This window comes from Neomonachus schauinslandi, chromosome 8 (genome assembly GCF_002201575.2).
Source record: "Neomonachus schauinslandi chromosome 8, ASM220157v2, whole genome shotgun sequence".
Lineage (NCBI taxonomy): Eukaryota > Metazoa > Chordata > Mammalia > Carnivora > Phocidae > Neomonachus > Neomonachus schauinslandi.
The window spans coordinates 51,982,844-51,998,591 of NC_058410.1; the positions used below are offsets into that span (position 1 = coordinate 51,982,844).

The following is a 15,748-nucleotide window of genomic DNA, read 5'->3' on the forward strand; positions in this document are numbered from 1 at the left end:
TGGCTCTAGAGACAAGTCCTGGGGTTCCAACTCCTTGGGCCTCATGTCCTGTGTACGCCTTGCTGTTGGTGCTTATCATCAGTTTCCTGTCCAAACACCTGCCATGCCTCCACCATAGACTTGGAGCTCCTAGAAAGCAGACACTACATGTTTTTAAACCTTGTTATGCACTGAATGTTGGTGTTCCTCTCCAAATTCATATGGAGAAGCTCCAACGTGAAGTCACCCCCAGTGTGACTGGATCGGGGGCGAGGGCCTGCAAGGAGGTGGTGAAGGGTTAAATGCGTCATCAGGACGGGGCCCTCATCCAATAGGGCTCCTACCCTTACAAGAGGAGGAAAGTAGCATCTGCTAGCCAGAAGGAGCATCGTCGCCAGATGCCAACCCTGCTGGCACCTTGACCTTGGGCTTCCAGCCTCCAGAACTGTGAGAAAATAGATGTCTGTTGTTTAAGTCCCCCGTCTCTGGTAGTTTGTTATACGGAGACTGAGCAGGCTAAGATAAACCTCCTTTAGCATAGGACTCATTGCGTACTAAGGACTCAATATGGATCTTAATGAAGAGCAGGGGGCATAGTTCAAAGGCTACCCCAAAACATCATTTTCATCACGTAGTAATGTTTCTTACAGCAAGAGAATCTTCCAGAGCTTGGTAAGTCGTAGCTAAGTTGATCACTCTGTGTGGCAGTTAATTTCCCTGCTCACTGGTGGCCAGGGATGCCTGTGGGAAATGACAAAGCCTAAAAAGTGGAAGGGGGTGCTATAGACTGAATTATGCCCCCTCCCCAAAATTCATATGTTGAAGCCCTAATGCAACTGTATTTGGAAATACAGCTTTTAAGGGGTAATTAAGATTAAATGAGGTCATAAGAGTGGAACCCTTATCCAGTAGGGCTGGTGGCTTTTATAAGAAGAGGAAGGGGGACACCTGGCTGGCTCAGTCTTTAAGCGTCTGTCTTCGGCTCAGGTCATGATCCCGGGATCCTGGGATCAAGCCCCACATTGGGCTCCCTGCTCAGTGGGGAGCCTGCTCCTCCCTCTCCCTTTGCCTGCCACCCCCCCCCCCCTTGTGTGTGTGCCCTCTCTCTCTCTCTCTCACAAATAAATAAATTTAATTTAATTTTTAAAAAAGAAGAGGAGGAAGAGAGCGAGAGTGCATGCTCTCCGAGAGCGCACGCCAGCAGAGGCTGTGTGAGGCCACAGTGAGAAGGCAGCCATCCCCAGGCCAGGATGACAGACCTCACCAGAACCCAGCCATGATGTCAGCCTGATCTCAGACTTGCGGGCTCCAGAGTGTGAGGACATGCATCTGTTGCTGAAGTCACCCAGTCTATGCTGTTTTGTTGTAGCAGCCTAGCAGACTGGGATGGGTGTTGGTACCACGAAGTGGGGTGCTGCTGTAACAAGGACCTAGAAGTGTGGCATCAGCTCTGGAGCCGGGGATGAGGGAGGCTGGAGGAGTCCAAGGTGCATGCTAGAAATGAGAAATGTTAAAGGCAGTTCGGGTGAGGGCTCAGAAAGAAAAGAGGAGAGCTGGAGAGAAAGCTTCCATCTTCTTAGGGAACACATCAGTAATCATGAACAGAACGTTGGTAGAAATATGGACATAAAAGGCCATTCTGGTGAGGTCTCAGATGGAAATGAGGAACAGATTACTGGAAACTGCAGGAAAGGTGATCGTTGTTGTAAGGGGGCAAAGAACTTGGCTGAACTATGTTTGCAGTCTAGTGTTTTGTGAAAGGTAGAACTTGCAGGCAACGATATTGGATATTTAGCTGAGATTTCTAAGCAAAAGTGTTTGAGAGCGGCTTGGCTTCTCCTGACAGTATAGTAAAACGTGAGGAGAGAGAGAGGAATTGAAGAAAGAATTGTTAAGCAGAAGGAACTAGAACCTGAAGATCTGGAAAATTTTCAGTCTATCCCTATGGCAAAAAGTGCGGAAGCATGTGCTAGAGGGAACCAAGCGTGCGTCTGGAATATCCATCAGTACAGAGCTTCTGGGATTCCATGGGCAGAAACACGGCCAGTTTGAACGGAAAGGCTCTGAGACAGGAAGCTATCCGTGTGTGTGACAGGACAGGAGGAGAGAGCTATTGGGCTGTGAGTGGGCATTATTCTTCCAGAAGACTGGAAATGACCCAAAGGGGAGTGAGAGGTCACAACCAGGGCCACTGCCTTGGGTTCAACAGGCCAGACACCTTCACCCCGAAGCCCTGAGGACGAGCCCAGCTTGCAGAACCCCGGCACCCTGACTGACAGAGATGTGGAAGCCGGACCACTGCCCCCGTGGGTCTGGAAGGCAGAGCGCTGAACCAAAGAAGATTGCTTTCAAGTCTTAAACTATGATGAAATTCACCTTGCTAGCTTGGAGACTTACCTGGGAACTGCCACCTTTTCCTTCTCCCCTGTTTCTCCCTTTGGAATGGGAATGTCTATCCTAGGCCTGCCCCACCCCTGTATTTTGGAAGCATGTAACATGTCCGGTGTCACAGGTTCACAGGAGAGAAATTCTTCCTCAGGATGTATCACATCTTGAGTCTCACAACATCTGATTTAGTATTTAAATGAGATGTTGCCCCTTAGACTTTAGAGTTGATGCCAGGATGAGTTAAAACTTCTGGAGCTCAAATAAAATCTTAAAAAAAAAAAAAACACAAAAACTTCTGGAGCTATTGAGATGGAATAAACGTGTTTTGCATGTGAGAAGGACATGAATTTGGGAAGGGTGGCAGGAGCAGAATATTATTGACTGAATTGTGTCCCCTCCCCCAAATTCATTTGTGGAAGCCCTAACCTCCAATGCGATTGTAACTGGGGACAGGTGTTTTAGCAGGTAAAGTTAGATGAGGTCGGAAGGGTGGAGTCCTTATCCGATAGGATTGGTGGTCTTAGAAGAAGAGAAAGAGAGAGAGATCATCCTCTCTCTCCCTGAGGGTACATTCTGAGGAACCGCCATGTGATGACCTGGTGAGAAGGCAGCTATCTATAAGTCAAGAGGAGAGCTCTCGTCCCAGACCCCACTGGCTGGCCCCTCGACCTTGGGCTTCCAGCCTCCAGAACCACGGGAAACAAATTTCTGTGGTTTAAGCCACCCAGTCTGTGGTGGTTTGTTATGGAAGAGTGCTGTGGTGAATAATAGGGGGAAAGGGACTTGAATGACTGGGGGCCATAATTGCAGTTACTGTACAAACCTGAGAAAAAGATACACTCTCATCAGGTGGACTAACCCAGGAAAAATTAAGGATTTTAAACTCTTTGTGCTTAGTTTGGTCAATTTTTGGCAATTTGATTGGTACACTTTTTTTTTATTGTGATAAAATTCACATACCATAAAATTCACCCTTTGCAAGGTGTACACTTCAGTGGGTTTTAGTAACTATTTTTTCTTTTTCTTTTCATACATATATATGTATATATATATATGAAAAAATATTTTTATATATTTTTTAAATCTGGATTTTAAAATTTTATATATATATATATATATATATATATATATTTGTGTATATATATATATATATATATAACTTTTAAGGCAGTTCGGAGCAGAAGAGGACTTCTCCCGCCTGCAGCTGGGAAGGCTAATTGAAGTGAGCCGAAGGCGCTGCCGAAACCCTCAGCGCGCCGGGCCCGGGGCTGCGTCCCCCGCAGGCAGCAGCGGCCGGCGGCGCGGGCCTTACCCAGCGTGGCGAGCAGCAGGCCCACGGCGTGCGGGTTGGCGGCCAGCGCCGGGCCGATGCCAGGGTGGATGGCTAAGTTGGCGAGCACGCGGGTCAGCTTGATGAGCACGTCCTCCGCCTGGGCCCGCGGCCTCGGCGCCTGGGGCTGCTCCGCTCCCACCGCCCCCTTCTCCGCACACAGGTCCAGTTTGTAGAACGTATGGAACAATGACAGCAGGGTCGGGATGCTCCCTTTCTCTTTGGAAAACTGTTCGCGAGCCTGGTTATTTTTCGCTGTCAGGTTGCCCAGAATAAAGACAATACGGACGACTAAATCCTGCAGTAAAGGGAAGACGGTTACAAGTGCACTGGGGCCGGGACCAGTCTTGGGAAAGAGAACAGTATTTAGTTTATTCACGAGCTACTTAATAGTAGAATGGAACACATCTGGCTTCTACTAACTTGTCTAGTATTTGACTCGGTGCAAATTGACAGAGGAGATTAAAAGCATTTGGCAACAATGAAAGAATACAAACTGGGTGGCTCAGTTCGGCTCAGGTCATGATCTCAGGGTCCTGGGATCGAGTCCCGCATCGGGCTCCTTGCTCAGTGGGGAGCCTGCTTCTCCCTCTCCCTCTGCTGCTCCCCCTGCTTATGCTCTCTCTCTCTCTGACAAATAAATAAAAATCTTAAAAAAAAAAATAGCAATGAGACTGTAACAACTATCATTCGATGGGTTTAAAAGAAAAAAAAAAAGAATACAAACTGAGGGATGCTATTAGCAAGGGCTATTAACTTCAGATCCTTCATCTGAAATTCTGGCTAGCCTTTTTTTTTTTTAACCCTCCCAGAGAACTATTAGTTGAGTGGGATAGGATTACTGATAACGTGTTATGTAAATCTAAGTATTGACACTAACAGGTTTCTTGAGCACCCAAATCTTCCCCTGAGAGTTCACCTCCTACTGAAGCATTGTGTTTCCAAAAATCGGGTGTTCCGCACAATGGTTCATCAGAGAGCCGCTCTTCCCCAACCGGGCTCCGCAGACTTCTGGCTCTCCTTCTTCTGGCGTAGAATAAGCTTTGCTGTGGGGGGCTGTGTTTAGCACCAGTATTCCTGGCCCCTACTAGAGATGCCAGTGGTATCCCCAGATGTCACAACCAAGAAGGTTTAACCATTGTTTTAAGAAGAAACAATGTTTAATCATTGTTTGAACTCACAACCCCGAGATCAAGAATTGCATGCTCTACCAACTGACCCAGCCAGGCGCCCCACAACCAAAAAGGTTTAAATGTCCCCTGGGGGCAAAATCACCCCCATTTGAGAATCACTGTGTCATATAAATATACCACTTTATTTTTATTTATTTATTTTTTAAGATTTTATTTATTTATTTGAGAGACAGAGAGCATGAGAGGGAGGAGGGTCAGAGGGAGAAGCAGACTCCCCACTGAGCAGGGAGCCCGATGCGGGACTCGATCCTGGGACTCCAGGATCATGACCTGAGCCGAAGGTAGTCGCTTAACCAACTGAGCCACCCAGGCGCCTAAATATACCACTTTAAAGCAGTACTTTTCTTTCTCGACCAGGATAGTGGTTATGTGGGTGACACCGTTATCACGATTTGCTAAATTGTACATGTGTGTTTCATGCACTTTTCTGCATATCAGCTATATTTCACAATAAATAAATGTTTCTAAAAATCCCAAGCTGAGAACAATTTACAACTAAACAGGATACAAAAACAATTACGTTCTTAATTCTACAACAGACAGACAAACGAGTACAGTTGGCCTTCCCCCTCCCCACGCATGGTGAGGAAATTCCTCTAGGAGGAAGAGACTTTATTTATTTATTTAAGATTTTATTTATTTACTTGAGAGGGAGAGAGCACGAGCGGGGGGAGGAAGAGGGTGAGGGAGAAGTAGGCTTCCCACTGAGCAGGGAGCCTGATGCGGGGCTCCATCCCAGGACCCCGGGGATCATGACCTGAGCTGAAGGCAGACGCTTAACCTACTGAGCCACGCAGGTGCCCCAGGAAGAGACTTTAAAGAGACACTCACGGAGGGGCTGTAAATGATCTGGGTGCTAACTCTCATTGTGCCAGGCGCTGTGCAATTCGACAGACAAGAAACTGGGGTTTGTAGAAGCTGCCTGGTCACACAGCTAGCAAGGAGTGAGTCAGGATTTGAACCCAGGATTCCCCTGACCTGGAGTCCTTTCTACAGCCATGCCCTGCCTCCCACAGGGCCTGTCCTATAGGATCTCCTTTGCCTCACCTTTTGCCGATCAGTTAAGGAATTATCTCCTTTTAAAATGCAAATATGTGGGGCACCTAGGTGGCTCAGCCCCTTAAGCCTCTTTTGATTTTGGCTCAGGGTCCTGATTTGGAGCCCCCAAGTCGGGCTCTGCTCTCAGCTTGGAGTCAGCTTGTCCCTCTCCCTCCTCCTCCCCAGCTTGCAGGCACTCTTTCTCAAATAAATAAAATCTTTCCCAAAAAAGTAAAATAAAAAATAAAATAAAAAGCAAATATGTCACCAGGAGGGATTCCCAATAAACCCGGCTTTGTTTATCAGATCTGTAGTAATTAGCAGCCTTAACCAACGGGTCCAAAGGGGAGAGGCCTGGACCTGTTTTAGTCGGGGAGCCAGGTCTAGGTGGGACCTGGGGGGTGGGGGGTGGGCAGCACAGGGACTGTTTTTGCCAGAGAGCGGAGGGTCACAGACCAAGGACAAGACTTCTGGATTTGCCTGGGGCGACTCGGCCAATACCGACTTGTTCCTGCTTGTTCTTGAAAGAAAAGTTTTCCCTGGCAGGCGGAGAAGAAGCGAGGCGGCTGCTTGTGCAGCTGGGAACTAATTGTCAACATTAAGAAAGTCGGAGGCTAACACGCCAGCAAGAACTGGAGCTGGTCCAGGAGAGAGTTCACCCTGGGAAAAACCTCTGCTCAGTGCGCAACCCATGGCAGCCAGTCATCCAGTCGGGACAACTGGCTCCTGGGCCACAGGGAGCCCAAATGCCAGTCAGTGGATAAGTCTGAATGCTCCGGGCCTGGGAGAATACACTCACAGGAACAATATGAGAGAAGGGGCTCTGAAGAGCTTCTAATCTATTTGCGAGGATGAGGCTGACATACGTGGGGTAAGAGCAGAGACCAAAAGGGCCAAGCAGGAATCGAGACACGGAGAGGGATTAGGATCCCCAGCTGGAGAGCCAGTGAGTCTAGTTCATACATGTGAGTTTACTTAGCCACTCTGCCTCCATTAACTCATTCGTAGAATGGAGAAAATATTGTATTATGAGGGCAAACAAGACAAAACGGGGAAAGCACAAATCATGAGGAATGATTCGGGCACTGTTCTGAACCATTTTCATGTACTATCAATAACATGTTAGTAGCATTAAACTGTGTAGGACAGACCCGATGGTCTTGGAGGAGTTTAGATGAGAGGACACCCAGGGAACAGTGTGTGTGCAAAATTACCTCCAATGGATTTGAATTCAACCTTGAAAAATGTGTGAAATCCGGCTCTCTGGAGGAGAGGATGGGGTGGGTTGGGCGGTCAAAAGCAGCGGGTCTTGAGAAAGAGGACGTGGGACAATCCCCTTCCTGGGAACTGGGGTCACTTTGTCTGTCTCTGATCACCAGATGGTTCCCTAAAAAAGCTGAAGTCTGTGGGTCTTATACCTAACACAAGCACACAATTTCATTGTAGTACCCGTCATTTGACATAAAACCTGTGGTTACTTCCCATAATTCCTAATGGCAGAGGCTCCTCCCTGGGTTCTGGAAGGAAAGCACTCCTCCACCCTGGCCACACCCAACAGAAAAGCAGGACGTTTTCCAAACACGACCGAGGGTATTTCTTTTTTCTTTTTTTTTTTCAAAGATTTTATTTATTTATTTGACAGAGAGAGACATAGCGAGAGCAGGAACACAAGCAGGGGGAGCGGGAGAGGGAGAAGCAGGCTTCCCGCCGAGCAGGGAGCCCGATGCGGAGCTTGATCCCAGGACCCTGGGACCATGACCTGAGCCGAAGGCAGACGCTTAACGACTGAGCCACCCAGGCGCCCCACGACCGAGGCTATTTCTGAGAATAAGGTTCCTCGAAGGATATTCCATTTTATATTTTCTAAGCTGAGGAATAGGAGCTTTTTGCATCAACTTTGATGTATGATTTCTGATTAAAGACCCGCCACATGAGTTCTGCCTCTGAAAAATGATAATAGCCGTAATAACAGTGGCGGCAGCAGCAATGAACACAGCGTTTATGACGTGCCAGGCACTGTTCCAAGCATTTAGACATACAAATTAATGCATTAGAAGTGATAACGTGTGGTCCTTTCATCTGAACAAAGCTGTTCCCCAGCTCTACCTTCCAGGTAGTCCCCTCCCTCACACACTCGCACTCGACAGGAGCCCTGTTGATGTTTCTGGACTTCACGCTGTGCCCCAGATCGTGCCCCTCTCCCATCTCCTCAGAAGCACGGTAAGCAAAACGGGGAAGACCTTCTCTGTGATTTTGAATGACTTCTTAAAAAAATGTAAAAAGGAGTTGTATCCTTTTTGCTAAATCATGTCAGGGAACTCCATTTACCCTGTCAAATGTCACAGCTGTCTTGGGAAGGATGCTGGACCATATCTTCTCCCTTCTCCCTCTTCCCAGGCCTTGCTACTTCACCTCTGCCTCCCTGTGTTTGTTTTACTCCTTCGTAGAACGCAGCAGGTGTTGCTGGCCCTGTCGTTGCTGACCTGCCAGGAGTATTCAGACCAGATCATCCCAGGCTGGAGAAAAAGGCAGCTTGACTTAGAGATCACTGTCCTTCCAAATTCAAGTGACCTCCATCCACTGCAGCACGTGGTCTAATCTGGGGGAGACTAAGTGCTGCTTTTCTTCTTTGAGAAATTCCCTCGGCCCCTTCGACTTCTAAAATTCTTCAGTTCTCCTGTGGACCCTAACATGGCATCGGTTATCGAGTCCCACGTGGGAAGGAGAGGCTCTGGACTTCAGCACAGGAAGAGTTAACGCGGCCACAATACCCCTTTCCCTGCCTTCGGATGGAAAAAGGAGGGGGTGGTTCCTGGGAGCCGGGCTGCCAACTGAAGGATGGCATGCGAGACCAACAAATGGGGGTGGCAGACTGAGCGGCTTGCGGCACTGAGCTCCCAGCGACTGCTATGCTCACCGTGTCTGTCCTCCTTCTCAGGGTTGCCTAAGGCAGCTTTTCATCCCCCGTCAAATATATTCTCTGCAAATCTAGGGAACATGGAATAGGCCAAACTAGAAGCAGTCTCCCAGGAGGTTGGCAGAGGTGGTGCTTGTCCTGACCCATCTGGAATCCTGAAAGCCCCAGTGGGGCAAGAGGGCCTCGCAAAGCCCCTTGGCTGGCCATGGGTGGTCGGCACTGTGCAGAGGACTGCCTCGGACAGTATCATAGAGAGGTTATGTATTGTCCCACAACCCAGTCCTTCTCAAGTCCACAGAGTGCCACTTACTTAAATATTCTATAAAGATTTGAAAAATTAGAGGTCCAAATTATCAATTTGTAGAGACAACGGCTTGAACCCATAGCAGAAAATCATTTCATAAGGATTGTATCCTTCGAGGTACAGATTCTCTCTATTCTCAGCCAGTATCTGAGAACCACCTATAAATCAACCCTGAACTTTTGGAGCATTTTTATTAAATTTAACACAAGGTTGCAGATTCATACCACAGCTATGAATTTTGAAACATCAAAATGAAGATGAATCAGGAGAGAGAATTTTTGTTTAAAGAAAGCAGTCCAGTATAACCAGTTCGTATGGACTTTCTCATTTTGCATAAAAGTAGAACTGGGCCCAGCAACAGCTACAGCCAGCGAGAGCTCAGACAAGCAGGTACGCCTATTGCAAGAGGCCTGACCTCCAGTGTGCCTTCCAGTCATAGCCTGTGGGATATTCTCTTTAGTTTCAAACACGTCATGCCCTCCCGAGCAAGCATGGTCCTCAGTCTCAATGGGCGCCGCGCTGCTATAAATGAAATTGCTTTAACTGGAACAAAGCAAGGACTCAACTGATCAGCTGGCAAACCCCAGTGGCAGCGGTGTGTGGATGTTACTTTCCACGTGAGAGAGATTGGCCTCAAGTCAGCGAAAGAGGCTTTCCTTCTCAGAGACATCCAGACTCAGGCTTCACGGGGCTCACGGTGCCCAAAGTCTGACCCTGGTGAGAGGGACAGGACTGGGGCCATCTGTGCTTACAGACCGATTCCCAAACTCCTTCAGCCCATCTCCTCCTTCCCTATAACCCTCACCTGTCCAATCCCCCGGACTTGGCCGCACAGGCATCTTTGATTCTCGCTCCCCTCATCAACCACTCGCCGAGTTCCCTTTGCTCTGCCATCTCAAAATCTCCCCCGACCTCTCCTTCCCATGCCTGCTCTGGAGGGCCTGTCTGTAGACTCCTGCCACAGACCCTTGTGGGATCCTCCCTCGGTGATCAACATTAACACCACTTCCTGAAGCACAGCTCTTATGTCATCCCCTTGATCAGAAACATCCACTGCCTATTAAATGTCAAAGGCAGCGTCCGGTGCACCATCGGGCCCCATGAGACCAGTTCGGCATGACCTCACATTATTACTCCCGCCCACAGTCAGTCAGCCAAAGCGAACATATTCCTCCTCGAGGCCCACACCCTTCCTACCGAGCCTTAAAATAACTGGTGGGCATCATGTAGACCATAGGGAAGGAACCATATCAAACTACCACAGAAAGAATAAACCATGTTCAGCAGACTCCACTTACTTAGGAGAGAACTACTTCTACTAAGTATAGGAAAACATTTTAGAAAGATTTTTAAGATGCCCCGTTTAAAATTGGGTTAGAAACTTCACATGCAATGCGGATCTGAGAGCTGAATCAGGATTTGCAATTTGCAACATTTACCCAACTTCCCTCAAACGAAACTTCAGCATTAATCAAACTTATAGGTGGCTCGAAGAACAGATCAATTTTACCCATGTGGAAGGCGGACTGCACTACTGTGAAAATGCTAGTTAACCCTAGGATCCTGAAAGTGGGTCAAAAGTTTGCAGAAGTGCTGAACCCTACAAGATGGAAGAATCTGAGATGTTGGAGACTCCAAACCCAGAATCTAAGCAGAAGATCACTTAAAAACCAGAAGAGACTACACTTGATGCCTTATCTATCCATTCCATCCGCAGCCATTTATTGAGCACCAACTACATGCTTCTGGATGTGGCTCTCACTCCCAAGTAGCAGGCAAGGCTAGCATTTCACTGTGCTCTGTTCTTTTTTAAGTCTGCAGACATAAATCAGGCGTTCAGATTCCGTGCTGAGTGGGGGAAGAGCCAGTTCCACGAGGGCAAAGCAGCAGGAACTGGAAAGAATGAACAAGCCGAGGGCTTATTGTGCTGCCCGCCCGGTCAGGGGTGCAGACCAAGGCCAAGGCTGAAAAAAGGAGCAAGCTCAGCCAAATGCTAGCAGTAGCCCCTGGGAATGTGCCTGCAGCAGGGCTGGGCAGAGAGCCGCAGGGCACGCTCCTGCCAGGCAGGAGGCAGAGGGCGAGCTGGGAGCCAAGCTGCCATATAAAGGCTCCAGGGGAAGGGGTGGAGGTGCCTTCCTAGCCAATCCTCACCGGCCCCACACAAGATGGAGGGGAGGGAGAGGTCATGGCGCCCCTGGACTGTTCCCCGCTGTGGCTGCGTTACAGACGAACAGCTAGAAAGACGGCAGATGCTTGTGCTTTCAGCACACTCTGCAGACATTCCAGGTCCCGCTGTCAACACGACGATGTCCAAGCATTCCAGACCAGACGGTGCTCACTGGGCGTACAAGGCTGAACATGATCCCTTACCTGAAAAGAAGTCTACGTGGAATGAGAGAGGCAGGACTTTGAAAGCAGCACAAGCAAGGACACGTCAGGCGAGTCCCAGACCGTGTTTGCGAATGCTCTGATGACGGTCCTGCCTCTGGAAGTTCTGTTTGAAAAAAACAAGAAACTGACCGTATTTAAAAATGGAGAGGGTTAGACGGGCAGTTAGTTGCTCAATGGGTGCAAGTGATGGGAATGTAGATAAAGGTTATTCCTTTTGGACCATGACCTCTGTAAAGTATTGCCCGTCTTACAAAGCTTATTTGAGGCCTTTTACCGGATCTCCTGCCCAATAGATATTTACAGAAGAAATGGGGAAAATCCCTTCATGTTCTTCCAGAAAACAAACCCAAACATATTTTGCAGAGATGCTAAATGCAGCAATGCTGACGTCAGAGGCACCCCCTAGGCCGGCCCTGATTTGCAAGGATGATATTGACCCTGCTCATTCCTGCGTTACTAGGCCCATCTGTTTGTACATTTGGTTTTGTACCAAATGTAGTTTACACCATAAAGCATCAATATGTGCACACTTCTTAAATGAGATTTGTCATTTAATTGAATTTTGATTAGCATTTGTAATAGATGTTCTACCTAATGCTAAAGTTTAGCTTTCAAACTGCATCAAGCTGACTGATATGTTGTGTTTCAGTCTCCGTTTGTGTGTGTGTGGGAACTGGAGTTATTAGTTGTACCATGGATCTTGGACCAATTAATCTCCTCAGACATGAGCCAGAGAAGTTTCCCTTGTTCTCCCTGAGGAAGTCCTTTGAAAGAGCTGGGAGGAGTGGATTCCTTTTCTCTGAGACTGTTGATAAACCAGAAACCCTGGCTGGTACCACAGCCATCAGCCACAGACAGGCCCACCTCACCGGAGGGCTGTGTGCAAAGAGGGGCAGAGCCAACTGGGCCATCGTCTGTATACGCACTAAGCTTCCTCAAATGTATCTGTTGCAAACTTACAAAGTTTAGGTATGGGTCCACACCGAACTTTCTCAAAGCAGGACATCGGCAGGAACATATGGTGATTACTTTAACAATAAAATTTGGGGGTGACTTCACTAACTGCGAATCAACAACTCATGGTTTTTCTAGTTACCTGAGGTTGAGGCCACTTTTTTCTGAGGGTCCTGCGGGAGAAAGCCTGAACTCGCCTCTCCTAAGTGGCTCATTCCGACCAGCGTCTGAAACCTCACCAGTGTGACAGCTGTTTCATAAAGCATGATCAGTGTTATCACTGGGTGTGGTCCGACGACTCCTTTTTGGTTTGTTTTCTTTTATCCAGGACTAGTTGTTTTGACACATGTCTGGCGGAAAAAAATTCATGGAAGAGTCTAATAAACCATCTCATTTTCTCTAGCTAAGAAAGCCTTCAGCTATTGGTGCAAAAAGCAAAAGGCACGGTTATCCCCGCTTGCTGGGGACTCCTACACCAGCCCCTGGTTTGTCTTGCTAGTTTGGCTCCTACTTCGGAAGGGAGATTCACTGTCAGCCACAGGCCCTGCAGAGAAAGACTGACCCTGTGTGGCTGGTTTGATTCATCACTTTAAAACCTCTTGAGAGGGGCGCCTGGGTGGCTCCATCGTTAAGCATCTGCCTTTGGCTCAGGTCATGATCCCAGGGTCCTGGGATCAAGCCCCGCATCAGGCTCTCTGCTTGATGGGAAGCCTGCTTCTCCCTCTCCCACTCCTCCTCTGCTTGTGTTCCCTCTCTAGCTGTCTCTCTCTCTGTCAAATAAGTAAATAAAATCTTTAAAAAAAAAAAAACAAAAACTCTTGAGATTTTGTAGAAACCCTCTGCTGTCAATATTGGAGAAAATTGTTTTAAGGAACAACCTTAACAATTTATACCACAGGGTTCCCAGAGCTGCCATGCATTTCAATCACTTGAGGAGCCTCTAAAAATAGGTTCTTGGGCCCCATTCCAGACCAGAATCAGAATCTCCGAAGGTGGGGCCCGAGAACCTGTATTTCTAAAGCTCCCCAGAAGATTCTGATGATCAGCCAAGTTTAGGAGCTACCACTGACTTAAATCAAGAAAGAATTAGAATCTCTCCATCTTAAGACCTACTGGCTGTTTTTATAATATTACTTTAAAAAATAAAAAAAAAACCATGTTCCTGGTAACAAATTCCCACAACACAGAGGTGTAGAAAATAAAAGTGAAAATGCCCCCAACCCTTATCATTGACCTGATAGACACAGATTAAGTGCATTTTTAAAAGACCCCATTCTTATATGCAGAAGTCAGACTTTACCTTGACAAGAGATGAATATGAATAATGTAAAAAAAAAAAATGGGAATTCTCTCTCACTTTTTTTTTTCCCTTTTGGCATTTTCTCATACAATTTCCTTTTTTTTTTTTTTTCTCTTCCGTGGGAAAAACAGCAGATAGGGGAGGAAATATTCTACTTCTCCCAGCAGCCGTCAGCCCTGGTGCTACCTGGGTCAAAACAGAATTTCCCCGTTGGTGGACCATGGAAGTGGCAGGCACAGTTTCCTGCGAAGCTCCTCACCAGCATGATAAAATCACTTAAAGAGGTGTGTGTAGGGGTTTTTCTTTTTCCTTCCTTTGCCTTTTTTTTTTCCTTTGAGATTTTTGTTTCTTTATTCTTTGAAAATATGCTTAGCCATGAACACGATTTGATTTAAAAATGAATCTCAGAAAAATAAAATCTCTTCTGATTACCAGTGTAGCCCTCAGACTTTTAAGACAAAGTTAATACTGACCTCTCAGAACAAAGATAAGGTATATAGACTCTGCTTGTTTAATTGCTTAGTGATAGCTATGTATATTAAGAGACTACCAATCTTCCAAAGTATATGTCTACAACCCAACTTAGTCTTGGATTTTTATAAACAAAAATAATTATAGAAAGTAATAATTCTGTAAGTTGCTGGAGGGCTGCTGGATTTTCCAAGGATTAGTTCAAAGCCTCAACATTCAAATAAATCTCAGGTGTAGCAGTTTTTAGCCACTGCAGATTAATACACTCCCAGCAGAACATGCATGGTGTGGGATTTCTGGATTTACTTTTATTTCTAAAAGCAAGGAAATACAAATCATATTCACCTGGCCATTTGGGAACATGAACCTAAGACGCTACGCTGGTCTGAAGTAATTTAAAATCCATTATTTCTGTTTTACTCTTGTGTATGGCAGTTCACCAATGTGAAAAATGTGGGGAAAAAATTATTATTATTTCCTCCTCCAAAGTAGGAAAAAGAAAGTAAATATTTAAGGAAGAAGTACTAGAATACTAGAAGAAATATTTTATTATGCTTTACAGATTCCAAAGCATTTCAAATACTCAAAATTCATTCTTTCAGCACTTTATCATGCATCTACTACGCCAAGCATCATCTCAGGTTTATCAAAACACAAGGTCTGTGTCCTTCAGGAATTCCCAGTAGTGGGTGAGGCAGCTATACAAAAAAATAAGCATTTGGAGACTCACCAAAGAAATATTTACAAAGACCTATGGAGTATGGAGCTTTTGGTTAATGATTTTAGGAAGTAGTTGGGACACATAACTACTTCCTTGTAGCCTGAACAATTTCCCTGCTCTTCTAAAATATTTTGGTCTTGAGGAAAATATAAATTACGTATCCATTTTTCTTACTAGAAAAAAATCAGAGATGATTCAAAACTGTAACATTTCATTCTTTAGGATAAGTAAAACACAGCATAGAGTCAAAGTATAATTTCTGAAGAGTTAACAACATGACTCTCATACAGATATAAAATTAACATATTAAAAAAATTACTTATCTCATTAATGAGGGAGCCAATACAATGGTTAAGTTGGCTCCAAGAATAATCAAAGAATTGGGTGTTTACAAGCATTAAAAAGAATGTTAGATTACCAGGTTAGATACACACCTGGCTAATAGCCTACAGGGTCATAAAACCATAGCTTTTGAGGTTATCTTGTCTACCAGAGAAAAATCTACAAATTAATGTGTAACTTTATAGTGCTTGGGTTCTAATCAAATAGTAAATAGCAAGTTTAAACACAGATACATTCTCATGGAGAATTAAGCCCTTCCTACTAAACAGTTCCCCAGCATGACTTTGTCAGGACATGTAGCCTCCCAGCCCAACATCTTATTTCTGAGGTTTGGATAATTTTTCTTAATTATAGTGAAGTGGTTAAGATTAGGGAACATTCTGCTTGGGTCCTTAGCTCTGGGTGTACTAGCTGGGTGTA

General features: G+C 46.1%; 1 protein-coding gene across 2 annotated transcripts in view; it reads right to left on the reverse strand.

The window, feature by feature from the left end:
- The window catches only part of ARMC2 (armadillo repeat containing 2), a 104,922-nt gene that overhangs the window by 11,529 nt on the left and 77,645 nt on the right, over nucleotides 1-15,748 (reverse strand). For both annotated transcript variants that reach the window (XM_021693492.1, XM_021693491.1), the window contains one exon: nucleotides 3,680-3,995. In XM_021693492.1, the coding sequence (XP_021549167.1) occupies nucleotides 3,680-3,995 (316 nt within the window). The remainder of the gene's footprint in view (nucleotides 1-3,679; nucleotides 3,996-15,748) is intronic.